Source organism: Rhinoderma darwinii, chromosome 2 (genome assembly GCF_050947455.1).
Source record: "Rhinoderma darwinii isolate aRhiDar2 chromosome 2, aRhiDar2.hap1, whole genome shotgun sequence".
In the NCBI taxonomy this organism is placed as follows: Eukaryota; Metazoa; Chordata; class Amphibia; order Anura; family Rhinodermatidae; genus Rhinoderma; species Rhinoderma darwinii.
This window is the reverse complement of record NC_134688.1, coordinates 351,425,552-351,448,791: the sequence shown is the minus strand read 5'-3', so window position 1 is coordinate 351,448,791 and position 23,240 is coordinate 351,425,552. Positions and strand designations below refer to the sequence as shown.

Genomic DNA, 23,240 nt, shown 5'->3' with positions numbered 1-23,240 from the left:
AGAAACCGTCTTAGGGTATGTACACCCATATAGGCTTCTGTCTGAACATTTCATTTTTCTGATACAGAATTTCATGCAGAGAACTACAGCCTAGTAGTAAATGGGATTTTTTAAAAGAGTTGATGTTGATTTTCTTTTTATGTGTGTAAAAACTGTAATTTAGTTTATATATATATATATATATATATATATATATATATATATTATATATATGCAGTTCTAGAAACGTTTCACATTACCGGCGATCACATTTTCTACAGCTATTTGTGAACATAGTATAAGGCCCATTTCACACAGGGTTTTGACGCGAGAACCACGTTGGAATCCGCGCCAAAAAACTTCTGAAACCGCCTCCCATTGGTTTCAATGGGAGGCAGAGTCATCTTTTTTTCCTCTACAGCTTTTAGCCGCTCGCGGGAAAAAATGCGGCATGTTCTTTCTTGCCGCAGTTCTGCCTCTGACCTCCCAAATCAATGGGAGGCATAAAAAGTGTTTTTCGCTGCGTTTTTTGCCTGCGGTCCTCAGTGGCCGTGGGTGAAAACTACATCAAGAAAGTGCAGGCAGGTCAAAATCTGCCCAGATTTTTTTCTGCCTGTAAATTCCTCCATGTGAACTGGGCCTAAGAACCTGGCACGTCTCCTTACATGTCTTATTTAGTAAATGCTTATATTCCCCATGAAATAACTATTTACAACTAACAGTTGTGATCGATGGTTAAAATGTAACTCTTTATAACAAAATAAATTATACACAAATTAATTGCTTTTTTACGTTTTATTGTTGACATAAACCTTTTCACATAACAAGGTAAAAATATTGTGCCCAATATTTCCCCACAGGAGCCTTTCTTATAATTGAATATTTATTATTCCTCCGTTTTCCCATTTTATAAAGTGATGGCATATTTCTACGCTATGTCCCATTAACCGCTTCTCTTCAAAAAGACAATCCTTTCCTCCCCTAGTTATCCATGTATATCGCCACGAGAAGCTGCAGTGCACATGTTGCATATCCTCCATGGTATATAGAAAGAAGCTGCCCTTATTTGACAACCCCTTTAAGACAGTGTACTGTTTGGGCAACCCCTTTAGGTGTATTCACATGGTGCAGTTTTGCCGTGTCTTTTGCACGTTTATGTGCTACATTAAGAACAATGCTCCGCCGTGTTGCGGTAGTCTGCTGCGATCAGTGGCTTGTACACGTGAAGCACATTAAAGCCACCAGTACTGGCCGCGTAAAGCATCCTTAGGTGTCCCACTTGGGATCTACTAGGTAGAGCCACAGATTGAAGGATTTCATCCATTGTAAATAGTATTTCTTTAGCTTTTTCTTGTGCTGGTTTACAAAAGTGTAAGCAATGTGGCTCGGATACAGCAATGGAAGGAGAGGAAATAAGAGATGCAAACTATGTTTTAAACAATATTTTCCCCATGTCATTTATTTTATCCTGGTAAAATGGGACATAGCGTAAAAATTGTGATTTGGTGTAGTAATATAAAATCTTATTTTGTGGCCGTGATGATATTTGAAAAATAATCTTTGATGTTACATCTTCGGTATTTTACAGTTGTCTCGCTATATTCTGTTATTGCCGTCATTCCCGCTTCTTATTCAGTGCCCCGACATCGTAATTCTTAAGGACAAGGTATTCTAAGAATTCGGGTGCCCAGTCTCTAAGCAGCATTGGAATCTTAGTGGCATGATACTGGTAATATACTTCTCTTTGTCGCAGGGCTCCACCTTTAATGATCTCTAGTGCACATTCTCCTTTCGGAGCCGCAGGCTGCTGGATCACATGTGACACTGTATTTACAGCGGAGTCTGCAATAATACACATGAAAAGTTGTGGTTATTGACAATGTGCATTGAGAAACCAAATTCTCCCTGTCCCTCACATGATACCAGTAGTGCTGAAGTCATTCATATGCCCTCATGAGGGCAGCAGATAATCTAGGGAACAGTTTAAGGGGGTGTTCTCATTTACAACATTGATGGTACATATACAGTATATTAGATATTGCATCAATGTCTATATGGTGGGGGTGTAACCACTGGGACTCATTGTAAAAATGCTGGATTTTGAAACTATAGATTGTGTTGTAGTCCGGTCTAGATACATTTCTTTAGGAGCTAGTGGTATGTCATTAGATTGAGCCGTGCATGTGATGGCTATATATGTTTATCTGTTTATTTGGTATTTTGTACTATTTATTGTAGTTAAAAAAATTTTTTATTTATTTATCTTCAATATTGCAAAATGGTCCAAATTTAAGCAAATATTCCAGATCTTCTATGCTACTTTTTCCACGGTGTGGATGGAGAGAAGTACAGTATGACTAAGGCCTCATTCAGACGAGCGTGAATCACGTCCATGTGCTGTGCGCTGAAACCACGCACAGCACGCGGACCCATTGATTTCAATGGGGCCATTCACACGCGTGAAATTTCACGCAGCAAGAGTTCGCTGCGTGGAACTCACTGCATGTCCTATATTGGTGCGTTTTCATGCACCTACGCGCCCATTGAAGTCAATGGGTGCGTGAAAACCACGCACTGCACACGGATGCACATCCGTGTGCGGTGCATGATTTGCGCATCAATTCCATTAAAAAAAAAAGTGCTCTTCAAGTGCGTAAAAAACACATGCCACTCGAAAAGCACACTGATGCATAACGCAATGCACACTGACCAGATTCACGCGCGTGAACATGACACGCTCGTGTGAATGTAGCCTAAGGCCTTATGCACACAACCGTAGTTTTCATCCGTAATTATGGATGAAATTGCGAAACCCATTAATTTTTGTAGGCCACAGACCCCTTTCCGTATAATTACCGATGTGTGTTCGTGCTGTAGAAATGATCTGCAAAATATAGAACACGTCCTATTCTTGTTCACAATTCCGGCATGGACTCATAGAAGTCTGTGGGCGCTTCTGCAATTGCGGACAGCTGCTGATGTGTATCCGTAGCTGTCGGCTCCATATTTGCGGACAGTAAAATCCCTTACGGTTGTGTGCATGAGTCCTGGTAGTATTTAAACAGCATTTTACAGGAAAATACTGAATCGAATTATAGAAAACTATATCCCCAAGATGAGCATCTCTCCCTCTATTATATGCTGATCGTATGAGGAAGCACATGAGACCTAAGAGATCCGGTTTAAGCTAGAAATTAATTTGTTGTAATTTTTTTTTAAATTCATAATTGACTGGAAGTAGGATGTTACTTTATTTTGCTTGTAAATTGTTCTTACCTGTGTCAATATAGCTGATAACACACAATGTAATAGAAACATTCACTTTTTGGTGGTAGAACTCCAATCGGAGAGAACTGAAGAAACCATCCAGAGCAAATTTAGTGGTCGAATATGGCACCGTCAATGGTAAGCCAACCTTGCCTGTAAAGTAAAAGTTTGCAAACAATATTGATGACTTCATTGTTAAAATATACGTATGAGGAGAGATTTATTAATATGGTCTTAAAGATAGGCATAAAACTCGGCCAGGCTGACAGAAACTGCATCAAATTTATCAGTGACGTACGCTGTATGATAAATTTGCTGCATTTTGCTAGACATGTTTGACACTTCCTTCTTCCTTACGCCACTTCATGGCTGACGTAATTTTCATCAGTATTTTGCGCCAAGAAAATTTCACACGCTGTTAACAAATCTGGCGCATTTTATAACTTCTTAGCTTCCTCTTTTTCAAACACTCTTCAAAACCGCGTAGGAAGGTGCAAAAAGTGTCTAAAACATAATCAATTTGGCGGAAGCCATGCACACCACCTTTTTTTGCCACAATTTGTGCCAGAATTCTGTTGCATTTTGTTTAGTTAGGGCTTGTCCACACACAACGGAATTGCTTCAGAAAATTTATGCAGTGATTCCGTTGAAAAACGCAGACATCACGCTGTGGCAAAAACGCCCCATTTCCTGTGTTTTTTTATGGCAGAAAATGGTGCGAAAATTGCTGCGTTTTTCCCAATGTTAAGAGATGGAGACATCTCCTCTGAAAAAGGCTACAGTTCTGTCCACATTCTGCAGCAGGAACGGACATGCTGCGGTCCGAAAAATATGCACAGCAGGTCAATATCTGCTCGGAATTTTTACGCAGCGTGTGGATGAGATTTGTAAAATCTCCCTCACTTTGCTGCTACTGTAATCTGCTGTGTTTTTATTCCGTCCAAAATTACGGACGGAAAAAACGCTGAAATTCTGCAGCGTGTGGACGAGCCCCATATCTCCCCCATTGTGTGTACGGTACTCAAGCACTTGTCTTCACCAAATTGAAGGAGAAATTTGAAGCAAAAAATTTGAATATCCAGATCTGAACAGCACTTAAAGGGACTCTGTCACTAGTTTATTAATTCCCTATCTCCTAACTAATCCAATAGGCGCTATGATGCTGATAACTAGTGTGATTATTTTTTTTTTTTAAACATTTATTATTTTCAAAGTTATGAGCATTTTTCTAAATATGCTAATGTACAGCTTCCATTCCCGGCTGTGTTTTCAACTGGTGATATCTCCGGTTGTGTCACAACTAGAACTGCGTGAAACGGGTTAGTTTCCGCTTGGCTTTCCTTTCATGGGTTCCTCCGACTGAAAGCTGCAGCAGAACCCATGAACGGAATAGCAACGTTGATGTGAGCGCAGCCTTAGAGAAACTTGCCAGATATAATTTTCACACCCTGACAACTTTCTGTATATATGTGTAATAAATCTGTAGCTATATGTTGAATTAAATATTTCCATTTAAAAGAATTATTGAATTGTAATTACCTGCAAGTGAAGAGACTACTACAATGTTGCCACTACTTGCTTTTAACATTGGCAGAGCTTCTACTGTCATGGTTGCATAGCTCAAAAAATTTATTTCCAGGAGTTTCCGTATATGATCCACATCGCCATCAAAGAAATTAAAATAGGTATAACCAATATGGTTTAAGATGAGCATGTCCAGTCCACCTGTTTGTAAAGAAAGCGCACCTTTTATATTTAGAAACTGGTTTATGTGTAATATCTTATGCCAGTCATAACTTCTCATTGTCCATGAAGGTCATAGTTTATGGAATGCAATTAAATAAAGTGTTCAATAAATTAAGTAAATAGTTCAGTTACTTGCATATTATTCAAATACATACAACAAATAACCAGTGCACCTAAAAAACTACAACACAACCTGACCAAAATTCTAGGGGTTAAAAAACAAAACGCAACCACCCCACCCCCATCATCACCAGATCTCATCCTTATCAGTTTTTCATTATAGACATAGTATAAAAGAGATCCGGATCCTAAATACACTGTGTGAACAAAACTTTACTGACACTTAATAAGATATGGAACCAAATGCGGCATGGTAGGGATAAATAAATCACTGAATACAGACTTCTCAATTACTAGCAATATTTCTTGGCTCTTACCAAATAAACGCTCAGCTTCATGCACCACGTGCTTAGCAAAAGTCATATTGTCCATACTTCCAGGAATATAAAAGGCAGAAGCTGCGCCAAGTTTTGTGCACTTTTCAATCACCTAGGTAAAAAAATTAAATGTATTGCACAATACTTTATATATAGTATATCGTATATACGCTAGTAATGCCCATTTTCTTTTATTTACATTAGTGATGCCCTCTCCTTCATATTGTAGTGCAGCCCTGCATAACAATATAAGTCTATTTTAAAGGACAAAGAAATTTTAATGACTGAAAGACTAATAAAATAAGGGGATCTGGCAAGTCTTGTTATGTACAGTAATGGGATAACAGTCAAACAATAAGAAGATGTATGTCGTTTTACACGCTCACTTAGCATAATGGTAACAAATCATAGTGACCACGATGCAGTATAAAGAAGGGAGGATGGTCCCTAAAGACTCTCTGCTGTGGTCACGGTGCAGTCTAAGGCCTTATTTACAGGAGCGTATTTCACGTCCGTGATACGCGCATGAAAATCTCGCACGTTGCACGGACCTATGCAAGTCAATGGGGCCTTTCAGACATACCGTGTTTTTCACGCAGCGTGTGTTCGCTGCGTGAAACTCACTGTATGTCCTATACTTTAGCGTTTTTTGCGCATCACGCACCCATTGAAGTCAATGGGTGCGTGAAAATCACGGACAGCACACGGACGCACAAGAAATGATGAGAAAAAGAAAGGCACCTCCTTCATTTCATTTTGTAAACGTCAAAACCACGTGACATAAGTATGCCATACGCGCAAAAATAACGCAGACACGTACCAAACACTGATGGCACACGGAACTGCAACGTGCGCAAAACGCACACGTTCGTGTAAATAAGGCCTAATTGACAGAGAAAAGTGAATCCTAACACAATAAGTTGGGCCTGCACAAAGCACAATCATCAGTTCCATATGCATTTGGTGGAAATATCCATCTCCAGGGCCACCATTAGTAATGTTTGGGCCCCATGTAGACAAATAGTTAGGGCATATTGGGCTCCCTTCCAGCATCTTGGACCCCATTGTTTACTTTTGGTGGACACTTGGTTGGATTACATAAGGCTTGTGCACATTTGCTTACATTAAATAAAGGGCACCATTTTTGCACAATAATAATAGTGCCATTGTTCAGGTCCCATGGGATGACTATGAGGTGAAAAACAAAAACTGACAATTCTTTTTGGACTGAGCCCCTGACATCAGTACCACCTGTACTGTCCTGATGGCAGTCAGTCTATCTCTACTACCCTACTGTTTGTTGGTGAGGGAGATTTCTATTAAATAGGGTAACACACTGTTAGGCCTCGTTTACACGAGCGTGATATACGTGCGTGCGACGCGCGTGCTTTTCACGCGTGTCGTACGCACCTATATTAGTCTATGGGGCAGTGCAGACAGTCCGTGAGTTTTGCTCAGCGTGAGTCCGCTGAAAAAAACTCACGACATGTCCTATCTTTGTGCACTGTTCGCGCATCACGCACCCATTGAAGTCAATGGGTGCGTGAAAACCACGCATGCCGCACGGAAGCACTTCCGTGGGATGAGCGTGATTCGCGCAACAGCTGTCAAACCCTGAATGTAAACAGAAAAGCACCACGTGCATCCAAACGGAGTGTCATAATGATGGCGGCTGCGAGAATCTCGCAGCCGCGCATCATACGCTGATGACACATGGAACTGTTAAGTGCCTTTGAGGCCTCAAACAAAGAACTGAAGAAATGAGGCCATTTCTGCCTAGTTATATATATATATTCAATGCGAGGCAGGAGGCGGAACTGCGGCATGAAAGAGCATGGTGCTTCTTTTTCCTGCGAGTGGCTAAAAGCCACTCCGGGGAAAAAAAAAACACCTCTGCCTCCCATTGATATCGATGGGAGACTATTTCGGCCATTTTTTTTGCGTGGATTCAGATGTGGTTTTCGCGTTAAAATCAGTGAAAAAAACTCAGTGTGAACTGACCCTAAGACTGCATGCACACATTGCGTATTTTGCAGTGGAAAATACGCAGCGAAACCGCAAGAAATTTACAGAAAAAAACCCTCACTTTTCAATACTTTTTCAGTGAGATTTTTACGTAAATCAGGGCGTTTTCAGGTTTTGCTGCGTATTTCTGCAGAACTACAGGGATAGAATTCGCAAGCGGAATCGCAAGATAAATTGTCATTCCGCGGTTTCTAAAGTCCGCATCGCGGGTCAATTTACATCCTGAAAAATACCGCAATGTGGACATGAGTTTATCTGGAATCTCATTGACTATGCTGGTACTTTATTATGCTGCGGTTTTACTCCACGCAAATATGCGCGGCAAAATCACACGTAATACATATCGTGTGCATTGACCCGAATGGTGACAACTAGTTTTATTAACATAAATGTAAAGAACAACATAATGAAGTTACCTTCTTGAGTTTCTCTTCAGTGCGTGCCGTTATCAGTACATGAGATCCCATCTTTGCAAGGTGATATGCCATCTGTTCACCAATGCCTGAACTTGCGCCAGTTACAATCACCCTTTTGCCCTTTAACATTTCTAAATAAACAGAAACAAAACTTTGTTAGCTATTTTACAAACAATATTTGTTTGTGTATAATGATCCTGTCATGTGCAAAGTTGATGGAAAATCTTGCAAGAAATTTTTTTTTTAAATTTAAGTAATTTATAGATACATCTTTATTTGAATGTATAGTTGTTTTTTTTTAACATACGGCCTTGTTTGCACAGTGCAGATTTGATGCAGATTTTGCATGGGATTTTTAAGCCCAAACCAAAAATGTATGCAGAAGAGAAGACTCTTTAAGCCTTCCTTTATATATCTCTTCTGTCTTAGTTTCTGGTTTTGGCTGAAAAAATATATGCAAAATCTCCATTAGATCTGCACTGTGTGAACACGGCCTAAATTGTATTTGCTTTTACGGCTGGTGCTTACTATTGAGTGCTGCTGCTCGGCTTGCTAGGCTGGGTTCACACGACCTATTTTCAGACGTAAACGAGGCGTATTATGCCTCGTTTTATGTCTGAAAATAGGGCTACAATATGTCGGCAAACATCTGCCCATTCATTTGTATGGGTTTGCCGACGTACTGTGCAGACGACCTGTAATTTACGCGTCGTCGTTTGACCAAACGACGACGCGTGAATTGACTGCCTCGGCAAAGAAGTTCAGGGCACTTCTTTGCAACGTGATTTGAGCCGTTCTTCATTGAAGTCATTGCAGCTCAAGATTACAGGCGTCAAAGACGCCTCGCATAATACGAGGAGCAGCATTTACGTCTGAAATGACGCATCTGTTTTCTCCTGAAAACAGTCTGTCTTTTCAGACGTAAAAGCCTCTCATCGTGTGCACATACCCCTAGTAACCAGTACACTGAAGTTGTTCTCATGGTCTGTTATCCCTAGTTGTATTCTGTTTAATATACACACAGCCATACTATTACTGCAGCCTAGATGCACTTCTTACCATTGGAAGCGTTAACATAAATTTGTGTCATCGGCAAAAACTGACACTTTTAGGGTATGTTCACACGTAGAGTCAAAAACGTCTCAAAATACAGAGCTGTTTTCAAGGGAAAACAGCCCCTGATTTTCAGACGTTTTTTGAGCAACTTGCGTTTTTCGCGGGGGTTTTCGCAGCGTTTTTTATGGCCGTTTTTGGAGCGGTTTTCATTGGAGTCTATGAGAAAATGGCTCCAAAAACGTCCCAAGAAGTGTCCTGCACTTCTTTTGACGAGGTTGTAATTTTACGAGCCGTCTTTTGACAGTGACGCGTAAAATGACAGGTCGACGGCACAGTACATCGTAAAGCCCATTGAAAGTAATTGGCAGATGTTTGCCGACGTATTGGAGCAGTTTTTTTCAGACGTAAATCGAGGCGTAAAACGCCTCCATTACGTCTGAAAATAGGTCGTGTGAACCCAGCCTTACAGTTTCCAAGGTACTATAACTAGAAATCATGATAAAAGATCAGGGCACGTCATAAAATTCAGAAATGCCTAGAAGAGGGATTCAACAGTATAGAAATTGCTAAACTATTTAGTCTGCACAATAAATCGCTTTGTTATTAATAGCTTGCATGAGTGCAAATTAATTGCAAAAGGACTTTTTATTATCATCATCCATGAAGCTCTTTAGCCTTCATTGCCCCCTCTCCTAAAGCCTACCATCTACCGGTAGACTATAAGGGTATGTTCACACGAGGGCGTCCGTTACGGCTGAAATTACGGGGATGTTTCAGCCTGAAAATATCCCCGTAATTTCAGCCGTACCGGCATGTGCAGGCGCTTGAACGCCGCGTCAATTACGGCCGTAATTAGCGCTGCTATTCATTGGAGTCAATGAATAACGGCTCTAATTACGGCCAAAGAAGTGACAGGTCACTTCTTTGACGCGGGCGTCTATTTACGCGCCGTCTTTTGACAGCGGCGCGTAAATATACGCCTCGTGTGAACAGACAAACGTCTGCCCATTGCTTTCAATGGGCAGATGTTTGTCAGCGCTATTGAGGCGCTATTTTCGGGCGTAATTCGGGGCAAAAACGCCCGATTTACGTCCGTAAATAGGCCGTGTGAACATACCCTAAGTCTACCTCTTCTTTAAGCATTACTAAGGTCAAGAATGAAGTACTCACTCTTAGGCCTTATTCACACAAGCGTGTGCATATTGCGCGCGCAAAAAACGCTGCGTTTTGCGCGCGTAGCAGTTCTGTGTGGCATCAGTATCTGGTGCGTGTCTGCGTGATTTTCGCACATATGGCATCGTTATGACTCTGTTTTTATATTTACAAACATAAAAGCAGGAGGTGCTTTTATTTTTTTAGTGCAGTGCTTCCGTGTGCTGTGCGCAATTTTCACGCACCCATTGACTTCAATGGGTGCGTGCTGCACGAAAAACGGGCAAACATGGCGTGGGTTTTACGTAGCGGACACACGCTGCGTGAAAATCATGGACAGTCTGAACGTCCCCATTGCCTAACATAGGTCCGTGCGACACACATGATTTTCACCCGTGTATCACGGACGTAAAATACGTTCGTGTGAATAAGGAGGCCCAAAATAGGAACTACACTTTCATCAAACATTTGATATGTCGGAGACATATCAAAAGTTTTGATCGGTGGGGATCCGGGTGCTGAGACGCGAACCGATCCAGCTGAGCACTTTGCTTTTGTTTTGTTTTTTTGTTTTTTTTAAAAGGTCTCATGGATGTGATGGGTACTAGTTTGTGAAGAGCCAGACAAGTGGAGGAAGGTTTATAGTGTGGGCCGATGTCATTAACATCGAGCCAGTGGGCCGTTTTCGGTTGCAAATTGAAAATCCACTCTCAACTACTTTCAATTTCTGGCAAACTTTCTTCAAACAGTGGTCCAAGATCGCACACTACCGTCAAGTATTTACGGTCAGTAAATACTGCACAGACGGGCCGCGGAGTGCAGTAATAAAGTTAGGAGCATGGTCCGTAAATGCAAAAAATAACACATGTCCTATTTTTCGCGGGTCATTTCTACGATCCTGGACACCCCCCGTAAATATACAAGAAGGTGACCGTGGCCGATAGAAATGAATAGGTCAGTAATTTATCCTCAATTACGGATCCATAATTGCGGATAAAACTTGCAGTCGTGTATATGAGGCCTTAGTCAGTAGCATTCAAGAAGGTCATAATAATAATGCAGGACAATGTTTTATTCTATGAATTCAGCGACCAGAAGTGGTTTTATAGATGACCGATGACCGATGCCCTTCTCAAGCATGACATTTACTAATTGCTGTGGTAGCAAATCAAGAGACTGGCAGATTCTGTAAATGCTCATGAAATTATTAAAAAGAAGGGTGACTATATTGATCATTAAATAATCTGAAAAGCCAATAATCTAATTTGTTAATAGTTGTTATTTTTTTCCTTTCTGATTCGACATACTTTATTGTTAATTACTAAGTTTAGAGACATAATTTGTAATCTAGGTGATAAATAATTGCTCACAATTGGAAATTTTTGTATTTTTACCTGTCAAGAACAGAAATGTCACTTTATAAAAAATTTTATTTTTATATGAATTTAAGTTTTTGATTAAGGCGGGATTCACACGAGCGTGTTCAGTCAGTGATATATACTGTCCGCAGGTCGGCCGCATTTCCCGGACTGAGCACACTGCAGGGAGCCGGGCTCCTAGCATCATCGTTATCTATGACGCTAGGAGTCCCTGCCTCTCCGCGGAACTACTGTCCCGTACTGAAAATTTTTTTTTCAGTAAAGACTCTAATAAGATGAAGAGATATATAACCTGCCCTTTCTTCTATCCATAGACAATGCAGCCCTAGACCGTGTGCAAGTTTGGCACTCAATGGTTCAAGAAATTGTCAAAACTTTTGCAATGAAAGAGTGTAGTTGCCTATATTTTTAATAGAATTGAATATATTTATTTTTATGATTAAACGTTATTTGCTGGAGCTACAGCAATCTGTTATGTCTACATCACATACATCTGATGTGGCCTAGTAGTAAAAATGTTTGAGAAATTTAGTTTTCTTCCTTAGATGCTGAGTTACAGCAGTCATATACTGTGGGATCTCTAGCCACCACTAAAGACAGCTCTTTTAAAGAATTTAATAAAGTTATGATGTCTTATGCTAATAATTACTGTAACGGCCTTGGATTTTACACATTGGATTATAAACCTAGATACAGAGTATGATAAAAGTCTATTTTATGTACAACCTACTAGAAAATCTATAGCTAAATCACTTCTGTCATTGTAATTCATTTACCCTTTTAGCCTTGACTTATGATTTCTATAAATTATACAACATGCACTTTAAACACACTGTAAACATAGGTGAGTTTATATGCATAAGAGTGTATTCACACGCGGCAGATTTGTTGCAGAAATGTCTGCGGCTGTCCTATCCTTCAGAATGGGGCTTGCAGAAATCCATGCACATGTTGCAGAAACAACCCCATTCAGATGTATGGAATGGATTTGCCATGTGTGAATATACTCTAATTTCTTCCAATCACCATCCATTGTATCTGAGAAACTATTCCTGTGTCCATGTCTTTTTTTTAGGCCAAACAAAATAAACTAAAAGACTAACCTAGGCCAGATTGGTCTGGGGATGATTTTTAGCCCACTATGATAACCCTCTCTTACATACCTACACTCCCTCATGACATAACAAGCAGCTACCTGAAATTTTCATCATCCCTGACCCTGCTGTGTGGCTTGCACATGGTATACAGTACCTAGGTGAAATTCTGGTCTCCACGAGTCTTAAATCTTTTCATGTTCTGAAAGAGAAGTTTGACCTACCCACCAATATATTATGTCGCTATATTCAACACCATCATGCATACCAGTCTCAATATGGTTCCCAAGCACTAGAACTCCCGGACTTCTACATACCTTGCTTATGAAGATCAGTCTGAGAGGTGACATTTCCATTCCCTATGGATCTCTACTTTCTTTCCGCCAGCACATGATAATTGCACACATCAAGACGGAATGGGAATCAGTGGTAGGGATATCCCCAAAGATGATTGGGAAATATTTTGGCGGTTCCTAAAGTGGTATTCCCAAGATACCCTGAGAGGGCTACGCAGCTGTATATCATTTATCAAGCCTTTTTGAACATGGCCAGAGTAGCCAGATATAGTCCGGGCAGGAGAAATATTTGCCCCAAATGCAAGAGGGAGTCAAGATCTATCAGATTCTATTGAAATGCCCATATATACAAGGCTATTAACCCCTTCCCGATATCCGCCATATATATATATAGCAGAGGCCGGGAAGGAAAGTATGGAGTGGGCTTACGACCTTGAGCCCATTGCCTACCTCCGCGATGCAATCGCAAGGTGCTGATGGATGTCATGACAGCCTGGAGTCCTAATGAAAGCCCACACGTCTGCCATCTTTGTCTTTCTCCCACCTGAGGCAGGGCTTAATAGGAGCCTGTAAATATCATGATATACTGCAATACATTAGTATTGCTGTATATATTGTGCAAGCGACTCAAAGATCACTAGTTCAAGTCCCCAAGGGGGACTAATTAAAAAAAAAGTAAAATACAGTTAAAGTTTTTTTATTCCTAGTACATTATATGGTACAATAATTGGTGCCGTAAAAAACTGCAACTCACCCTGCAAACAACAAGCCCTCATACAGCTATATCAAAGGAAAAATAAAATAAAAGTTATGGCTTTTGGAAGGTGGAGAGGAAAAAACAAAAATTAAAATCTGAAAAATGGCTGCAGAGGGAAGGGGGTTAAGCACAGGTAGTTAAGTTCCTAAACTATATGATGGTTGTGCTGATCCCACTGGATCCAAAATTGTATCTGTTGAGAAGGCTAGGTTCTCTCCAATAGTCCTCAAAGCAGTGTCCACTACTACATGGAACATACTTCATGTCCAGAAAGCTCATATCCTGCAACTGGATGACTAACACCTCTCTTTCACAATGAGTTGCTAGTGTAAATGGGTCTTTACCATATAAGAAGCTCGGGTACCTGCACCGGGGAGTCCAAGATAAATTCCAAGCTACTTAGTCCCCAAGGATTCAGTCCCCTCACGCAGCATAATCCAACTTGCCTGAATTGTGTCCACTTACTAACTAGTCTTACGATTAATCCATCTGTCTTCCTGACCATGTTGCATTGTCCCCTGACAAGGTTCCTCCTGTTTACACGATAAACCGATTTGGGAATACCTGTTACTCCCTATTGCACTGTACATTTGCTTGATGTATGACCTTCTCCTCAGATATATAGAGGGCACTGAGATTATGGGACACTTTATGTATCTATTCATTATTTACTGCGTTGTTCTAGAACGGTTGTGGAACGACCTGTTTTCTATATCTGTTTATGCATCATAGACCCGAGAGGAGAGGAATTCCAAGATGCATTGTGCTTTATTTAATTTTGTTTTGTTCAATGTACTTTATTGTATGTGCCATGCGACCAAATTTGCACTGTAAGGTATCATACTTTCTCTGAGCTAAAAAAATAAATCTGGATGACCCCCAAGACTTTTGAGATAATGTTCTGTGGACTGATAAATAAAAGGTTGAACTTTTTGGAAGAAATTGGTCTCTTTAAATCTAGCCTAAAGCTAGCCCCACATTCCACCATAAGAACATACCGACAGTCAAACATGGTGGTGGTAGTGTGATGGTCTGGGGCAGATCTGGATAAGCCCGTGATTTACTTTAACATACCCATAGGCTTGGATTATAAGAGACCTAATACCTAATGACTTCTGACCTGATTATGTTTGCCTTGACATGATAGTCTAGTGTCAAAGATTCACTAGCTGGTTAATGATTAACAAGAAGTGTTAGGTTATATTCCTACTTAGATATTGTAAGATAAATATAGTTTCTGCCGAGGTGACTATTAAAATAACAATACTTTATTCGCACTAAAATTTGTTACAGATTATGAAAACAATTGCGTAGAGTACCCTTAGCAATTTCCACCGCACATGTACAGCAAATATGGAGGAGCTAAGGAGCTGAGCCCGCGCCATATGCGGTGAGTGCTGGGTGTTTTTATCAGCGGACACCCAGAAGGAACTAAGTTCACGCCTTATATGCCGAGGTCTATAATGACTGCGGCATCTGAGCGGTTAGACAGAGGGATGGGGCTCTCTGTCTTCCAATCGGCTCCTTTCGAGGAAATAACATGCCATTTTTACCACACTGATCAGCGTAAAATCGAAAACTTTTAGAATTGTTTTTTTTTTTTTTCAACTCCACCCAACAAAATAATTTGTATAAGTTTCTCAGTACATTATATAATACATTAAGTGGTACCATTAAAAAAAACACAACTTGTCCCGCAATAAACCAGCCACTGTGGTGTCACCACTTGCAACTGTGATGTTATCGCGAAAACTTGCGGGTCGCAAAGTGAACATATTGACTTTCATTACCTGCGAATCAGGCAGGGCAACACAGCGATTTTTCGGCAGCGCGACCTGTGACGTGGCCAAAGTCGCCGTGCAGCATTAGTTTTAATAAGAGCAGGTCAGTCAGAGAAAAAACAAACGGACCATGGACCCTTCATTCTAGAAATCAGTGGGGTCCCAGTGGTTGACCCCCAAAGATAAGACTTTGATGGCATATACACGACTGTTAAAAAGTTTGGAATCATTCAGAATTTTTTTTTATTTCCATGAAAATTCATACTTTTATTCATCAAAGAGTTGGAAAATGAATTGAAAATGTAATCAAGATTATGACTGGGCTAGAAAAAAACGATGCTGTTTGATGAAAAAAATTGTGTTTTAAACTTTGCTTTCATCAAAAATCTTCCATTTGCAGAAATTAGAACTCTGCAGTCCTTTTTGCAGTCCCTTGCCATTCTAGTTTTAATTTTTTTTTTAAGGTAATTGGCAGAAACTTTACCCCATGTTTCGTGAAGCTCCTCACACAAGTTGGATTGGCACAGAAATTCTCAAAATGACAGCAGCTACTAGTGGGGCATCCAAATGGACTGCAAACTAGCAGTTTGTTTCTGGCAGACCCGCTGTCTAAAAAGAGAAAGCAAACCGTACACATTAAATAAATGTGCGCTGAAAATCTAATATGTATGGGGCAAGCCCAACTGTCACCTGATATCTTCCTTCAGAGAAAATAGCTTTGGCCCTCTTAGGTCTAGTTCGCACAGAGGTTTTTGGCGCTGATTTTGAAGCGGAAACTGTGACAAAAAATGGCCCAAATGTTCCCCCATTGATTTCAGTGGGAGGCAGGGGCGCTTTATTTTCCAGGCGGTTTTTGACTGCTTGTGGGAAAAATAAGCGGCATTCCCTACCTTGTTTCTGCTGCTGAACCTCAGTTAAAATCAAATGGACACAAAAAAAAAAAGTGACGCTCATTTGAAGCGTCTTTTGGTCGCATCCAAGCATTCATGTTTATGGGGAAGTCATGAGCTATAGATAGCGGTTTCCCAATACAACTGGATTGTAAAGTCATGATAGGTCCAATGTCCAAATGCAAAAAATGCAACATAAACATTATGAATCTAAGAACTGAGGCTTACTAAAGAAATTATTGAGACAGGACCTTCTTGTTCAGATTACCTATTTCAAATCATATGTACAAACACCACACACACACACACACACACACACACACACACACACACTGCAGTCAGTTGACTGTATATTAAAGATTATAGCTTATCTAAAATAAATCTTAAACAGAATTTCTAGGAATACATTGATGTGTCCATATATGTGTGATTGGATTGAATCTGACCCCCCAGGGTGCTCCAGGTTCAGCAGGAAAGGAGACCCTTGCTGTAAATGCTCTGGCCTTTCTAATGTTTTTCTAGACAGCAGCGCATCCGTATATACGACTATGTCGGGAACACCAGCTCAGCTCCATCCAAGTGAATGGGACCCAGCTACATCTACTGAGAGGACTCACGTGGTGGTGATCGGGATCTGATGCTGATGCACACATGGACTTCATCTCATAGATACCTTTTAGGGCCAGTTTACATGTTCAGTATTTGATGCGCATAATTTTACTGGTACAATGCAAGTAGATGAGTTTTTACAATATTTGCAATATTTAAATATTTACAATATTTTTATATTGCCGATTTATAGATGCAGATAGAAATTTTAAATCCGCAGCATGTCCATTCCCTGCCGGATTTAATGCATATTAATTGTAGATTTTCATCATAGAAATCAATTAGATGTTAAAATCTGCAATAAAATCTGCACCATAAGAAATACGCACTTGCGGTTTTCTAAATGCGCATCTGATGTGGATTTCATCCGCATCAAATCCTGAACGTGTGAACTGACCTTAGCAATGAGGGATCTGTCTAGTTAAAGATACCTTCAAATTTATTGGAGATATCGTTTTTCATGCTATACTATCTATATAAATAAGGCCTATTTAAAAGAAGAAAAAAAAAAAAAAAAGTTACATGCAGTAAAGCAGTTGCCTTAAATGGAAAAGGGATCTCAGTAGTTGCCATAAGCAACTGGTTTTTATACTAGTGACCTAGGCTGCTTTAAGATGGCCATAAAGCAGGTGCATTTTAGCATCTGCAAAACAGGTGCAACAGCCATACCTCCTGTTTACTGATCTTAATTTAGAATTTGTGTCTGTAATATGGATGATAAAATATGCCCAAATTACAATTCTGGAGTCACTGAGAGACTGCAAAAATATTGAACGAGGGGACTTATTACTTTGTACTGTAATGACACCTTTGTGATATAAACACATGTATACTATGTGAAGACTGGTGACACATCAGTAAAATCGCTCTGTAGTTGAATAGAAAATCTTAGTACGGCTGTGTTCACACTGAGTTTTTTTGCAGGCAGAAAATTCTGACTCAAAATTCCGTTTGGAATTTTGAAGCAGGTTTTGATCTGCCTGCACGCCGTTTGCTGCGTTTTTTTCTGGCGTTTTTTGCTCGCGCCCATTGAGCGCCATGGGCAAAAACATTGCTGTGTATAGCAAAACTATGCCAATTGATCCTCTCATAGTGTTCTACCTACACAAGTGCGCCCTACAGCTTGAGTAAACCAATGCAATGTTGGAGTATACAAAACTCCCAACCCAGACGTCATTGACCATCATGAAGTGGTCACTCGCATCTGTAACGCGATTCCTTGTTGCTGATTAGTGGAAGGTGGGTTCAAATCACTGTGTCTTTTAACATTCTGCCCCACCTATTCATAAAGACTTGCAGCATGCTTCTAGGAGGTCCCAGTCACCAATTAGCGCCCAACATTTTATGGTAGCTATTGCTTTATATAGGGTCTTTTACTGACCCAATATAAGGTCACCTTAAAGAGGTTGCCACTTCCGGACAACTGATGACCTATCCACCGGTAGATATGATCTGTGGGGGTCCGACACCCTGACTCCGCAGTATGCAATGTACGGAGGTGGAAGTAGTTGGCTCTGTATATTGCTGCAGAACTGCAACTCTGCTCCTATTCACTTGAATAGGAGCAGAGCTGCATTTCTGCATCTCGGCAGCAATTCCGTGACCGGAGCCACCCGGCATTGACGTCTGGTGCCCAGAGGCAGCTGGAGTGGTTGATTTGTGTGGGGTCCAGGTGTCTGGCCCTCACCGATCATATACTGATGACCTATCCCTGAAAGGGCTTGTCCACACCTAGCGGAATTCCTGCGTATTTTCCGTCTGGAATTGCGGACGAAAAATACGTAGCAGAATACAGTAGCAGCAAAGTGGGTGAGATTTAACAAATCGTATCCACACGCTGCGTAATATTTCAGAACAGAAATTCACCTGCGTATGTTTCGTACCACAGCATGTCAATTCCTGTTGCAGAAAGAGGACTGAATTGCTGCGTTTTTCAGAGGAGATGTCACAATCTCCCAGCATTGAGAAAAACGCCGCAAAATCCCCACCATTTTCTGCAGTAAAAAAAACGCAGGAAATGGTGCGGAATGTCTGCTAGTTTTAATGGAAATGTTGCAGAAATTTTCAGAATTTGTGGACAAGCTCTAAGGCTAAAAGCAAGTTAGACAGATATACTACATACTTACCAGGCTTAAACTCTTCTTTCCCAGAGTAAAAGTAAACCGCCAATAGGATGCCAATCAGGGCAAGCAGTGCTTTGTTCAGTAGTGCCATGCTGGTACATTGACTGGGATCTGGAGAACTTCACATTCACATGTGCTGCAGTACGGAGCCTGAGCGTTCTGCTGTGTGCAGCCAAAAAGGGGCTGTAACTGGATAACAGGAAAGGCAGATCCAGAGGCAGGGCTTCTGTCACACTATGTATTGCACTTTTAATTCTGAGCAGTGATAAATTGGGTAAAAGTCTATATGAGAGCTCGATGTGACTATGAACCTGTGTATTTTGTGCAGATCCTTAACCCCTCGCTGCCACAGCCATTTTTAGCTTTTTTTTATTTTAGTTTTTTCCTCCCCGTCTTCTAAAAGCCATACATTTTTTTTTTTTCTGTCTTCATGAGGAGGACTTGCTGTTTGCGGACGAGTTGTAGTGTTTAATGGCACCATTTAATGTACCATATCATGTACAGGGAAACTGGAATAAGATTCTTTGTGGTGTGGAATAGGAAAAAAAAACAGTGATTCCTTTGTTTTTTGTTTTTCATTTTGACAACCGTGTGGTAAAAAGGTAATGTTAACTCTATTCTGCGGGTCAATACGATTACGCCGATACCAAAGTTTATAGTTTTTTCCATGTTTTACTACTTTTACAAGGAAACAATTGCTAAAAATAAAATTAGTTTTGTGTCGCAATATTCAGAGAGCTATGACTTTTTTATTTTCCCGTCAATTGAGCTGTGTGAGGACTTGTTTTTTTGTGGGGTGAGCTGTAGTTTTTATTGGTACTATTTTGGGCAACATAAGACAGTTAGCCCGCTCAATACATTCCCTCCTGGCCTCTGGCGGATAAAATTTGTTACATAAATTCAAAATCAACAAAAAAAAAGTGTTTTTTTTGGGAGTTTTTTTTGGGAGTTTTTTTCTCCAATTTAATGTGACTGTTATTCCACGTATAGGTGATAAATGTCTGATCCCTGGGAGCGCCACTGCTGGGACTACCACCAATCTTTAGTGTGAGGGTCCTGAGCCCCCTGTAAATCTCACTGCACGACTTCAGTGAGAAGGAGTTTGCTTAAAGCTGTGGTTACACATGCGCTCTGCTTTTCCATTCAATATGTATGGGGCTGACGTAAATAGCCAGGTACATCGCTCGGGTGTTTTCGTCGATTCCGTAGACTTTAAATGGAGCGACAGGGAGCATGCATGACCCCTGCTCCATTCAAATTCATCACTCAGTGACGAGGAAAGGCGGCTTGGGGACCCTGTTCTACCAATTGTGGGGGGGACCAACGACGAGACATTTGATACCTATGCTGTAGATAGGTGATACATTTCCTATGTGTGACTCCTTTGGGTTGGACATTGACTTACAGGGTAGCTACCAATAGGTGGTACTAGAGAGACAGTTTTCTTCCTTCTGGAGGAGAGTTAATTTGTTTACTGCACAATAAAAGCTATTTTTATTTCATATAAATGGTTTTGTGTCGTCAAATACTGAGAGCTATAGCCTATGAGGTCAATGGGAGGTCAGAGGCGTAAACGCCCGACGGTAGGGCATGTCCCTTCTTTTTCCCAGGAGACGGTTTTTACGCTTGAAATCAATGGGAGGCATTTTTGGCCGTTTTTTGGCGCATTTTCCGCATCAAAAAACTCTGTGTGAACTCCCCCTTAAAGTCTTTGGAAGTGTACAACTTAAAGGCTATGTACACCTTTGAAACGCAAAATATTTTTGTTTTAATAAAAATGTGTATCAGCGTGTTTTGTGTAACTTTGTAAATATTTTTTATTAAAAATTATTGTTACTTTTTTGATACAGCTGTTCTGTATTCTATATACAGAGCAGCTGTATCTAGTGCTTTTCACCGAGTCTGTCAGTACCGCGGACCTGACGGCTTCAGTGACAGCAGGTCCTGCGTATCTGTGACACTCAGGATCCACCTGTAAACTGTCACATCTAGGTTATGAACTTAAGTATAATAGATTACAGGTGGATTCCGCTGTCTCTGAAGCCGTTCGGTCCGCGGGACTAACGGATTCATTGAATAGCGCTAGATACAGCTGCTCTGTATAAAAATATAAAGGAGCTGTATCTAAAAAAAGGAAAAAATTTTTTTTAATAAAAAGTATTTACAAAGTTACACAAAACACACCGATACACCTTCTTTTTTTTTTTTTTATTTTTTAAAAAAAAATGCCTTTCAAAGGTTTACATAGCCTTTAATGAAAAGTTCTACAACTTTTGATTTGTGTTCTCATTTACTGGCAGCAAAGAAATAACTTGTAAGGATATGAAACACATAGGGTGGCCACTTTTCTAGCGTAGAAAATTCGTATTTTTCGCAAAAATTATTAAACTTTTTCTTTTTTGCACCACTCACAGCACTTATTTTAAAAAAAATTCTTATTAAGAGGGGACAGGGCTACCCACGGCCTAACTAATTTACGCTAGAAATTAGCGTAAATTATAGCGCCAATCTATGTCAGTTAATAGCTGCTGTAGATTTGATTTTCTGGCGCACGGAGGGCCAGAGATGCGCTGAGTTTATTAAGAGGCACATTTTATTCAAGCACACTTTAGATTAAGACCCATTATATATTTCCTCAAAGTATATTAGAAAGATGTGAAACTTTTTTATACTCAACTATGAATGTATGAACTCTGATCCACGATGGGCTATATAGTTTCTGTCAAGGCGGGTTACCGTCATTGTGTTTATTTCCTAGCCTGATGGAGACCAGTCTTGAAACGCGTAGCATTCATTTTTATGTATTTTATTTTACAAAAAAACGCAATAATAAATGGATAAGAGATCCCCTTGTAGCAGTCCAAGAATTTATTGCAATCCACATCAGTAGCTCTATACCGAGGGATCATGTCGGACCCATCTTTTTGCATTGGGGAGGAACAGCTCCGCTCAGTGGAATTCCCTCTTTTCTATCGAATACCTACAATTTGTGCCAACGGAACCCTACGGGTCACCAGAAGAATCCCAGGCTGCAGACTCTACCACTAACAAGGACCTTGTGCTCCCAGCACAACGCTACCAGGTGAGTGCAGTTTGTTTCCATGTTCTGGAAATCTTTTTGTGAATTCTTGGGCATCTACTTAGATCTTTTATCTGGCTACCACCTTCAGATCAAAGTACAGATAAAGCGCACTAACCAATCTCTGGAACTATTTTTGAGAATGTTTGCCTCTGCTAGGTTTGCACACAATAACCACATTTCCGAGTCCTGTGGGGAAACCCCATTCTTTGTAATTATTGGTCGAGATACCACTGCCTTTCAAGCCGGACTCAGCTTTACCATCTGTCGACAGGATTTGTAAAGAGTGGAATATGATTTGGTCCATCACAAACTTGAACAGGCATCCTCCAAGGCCAAAAGAGTTTGCTGATCGACACAGCAGTTCAGGCCCGGTTTTGCACCCTGGAGATAGGATTTGTCTTGCCACTAAGAACATTAGCTTACGGGTTCCATCTTTCAAGCTAGCTCTCGGTCTTGTTGGGCCTTTTCTCATTGTGAAATAAATTAACTCGGTCAACTATTATTTAAAGCTACCACCTACACTCCAAATGTTTAGTGCCTTCCATGTTTCCCTTTTCCTTCCACTGGTGCTTAAAGGGAACCTGTCACCAGCATTTCACCTATTGAACTATACTCACCCCTCGCTAGCCGCTTCTGTCAAAAGTTCATTGATGTTATCCCCTCTCTTAAACGTCTCCAACAGCTGACAATCCACTCTTGCCGATTTTGGCAATTAACCCCTTAATGCGGCGATCTATTGCTATCCGTCACAACTCTGAACAACAGAGTCTAAGGCTATCTATGGTTTTTGCCAGAGCCCAGGTTGCTTTAACAGTTCGGTGTTAGATAAGAGGTGCAATGAAGGCAGTACCAGAACAGATAACAAGACAGACAGAGGGTAAACAGAAAGTCCAAATCACAAAGCTAGTGGATATCAGGGATTCCAGAGGTCAAAACCAATCGGGAGCAGAAAGTCCAAATCAGTAAGCAAATGGTAATCCAGAGACAAGCTGAGGTCCAGTTCCACAAAAAGCAAATAGTCAAAGGTACAGGATACAGTCAGTAGCTTGATAAAACACATGAAACAAGAAAAATCACACGCAAAGAAAACAGAACCATCCCAGATTTAAATACTCCACCCTTCAATCTGATAGGAAGAAAGACAGAAGTGG

The 23,240-nt window shown here is 40.6% G+C and overlaps 1 protein-coding gene across 1 annotated transcript; it reads right to left on the bottom strand.

The window, feature by feature from the left end:
• Positions 1-759: 759 nt before the first annotated feature.
• Positions 760-19,188, bottom strand: HSD11B1 (hydroxysteroid 11-beta dehydrogenase 1). Its single transcript, XM_075853723.1, has 6 exons — positions 19,011-19,188; positions 7,871-8,001; positions 5,430-5,541; positions 4,786-4,971; positions 3,256-3,399; positions 760-1,821 (listed from the first exon to the last, which is right to left on the bottom strand). The coding sequence occupies exons 1-6, from the start codon at positions 19,096-19,098 to the stop codon at positions 1,595-1,597; spliced, it is 888 nt and encodes a 295-aa protein (XP_075709838.1). The 5' UTR covers positions 19,099-19,188; the 3' UTR covers positions 760-1,594.
• Positions 19,189-23,240: the final 4,052 nt, after the last annotated feature.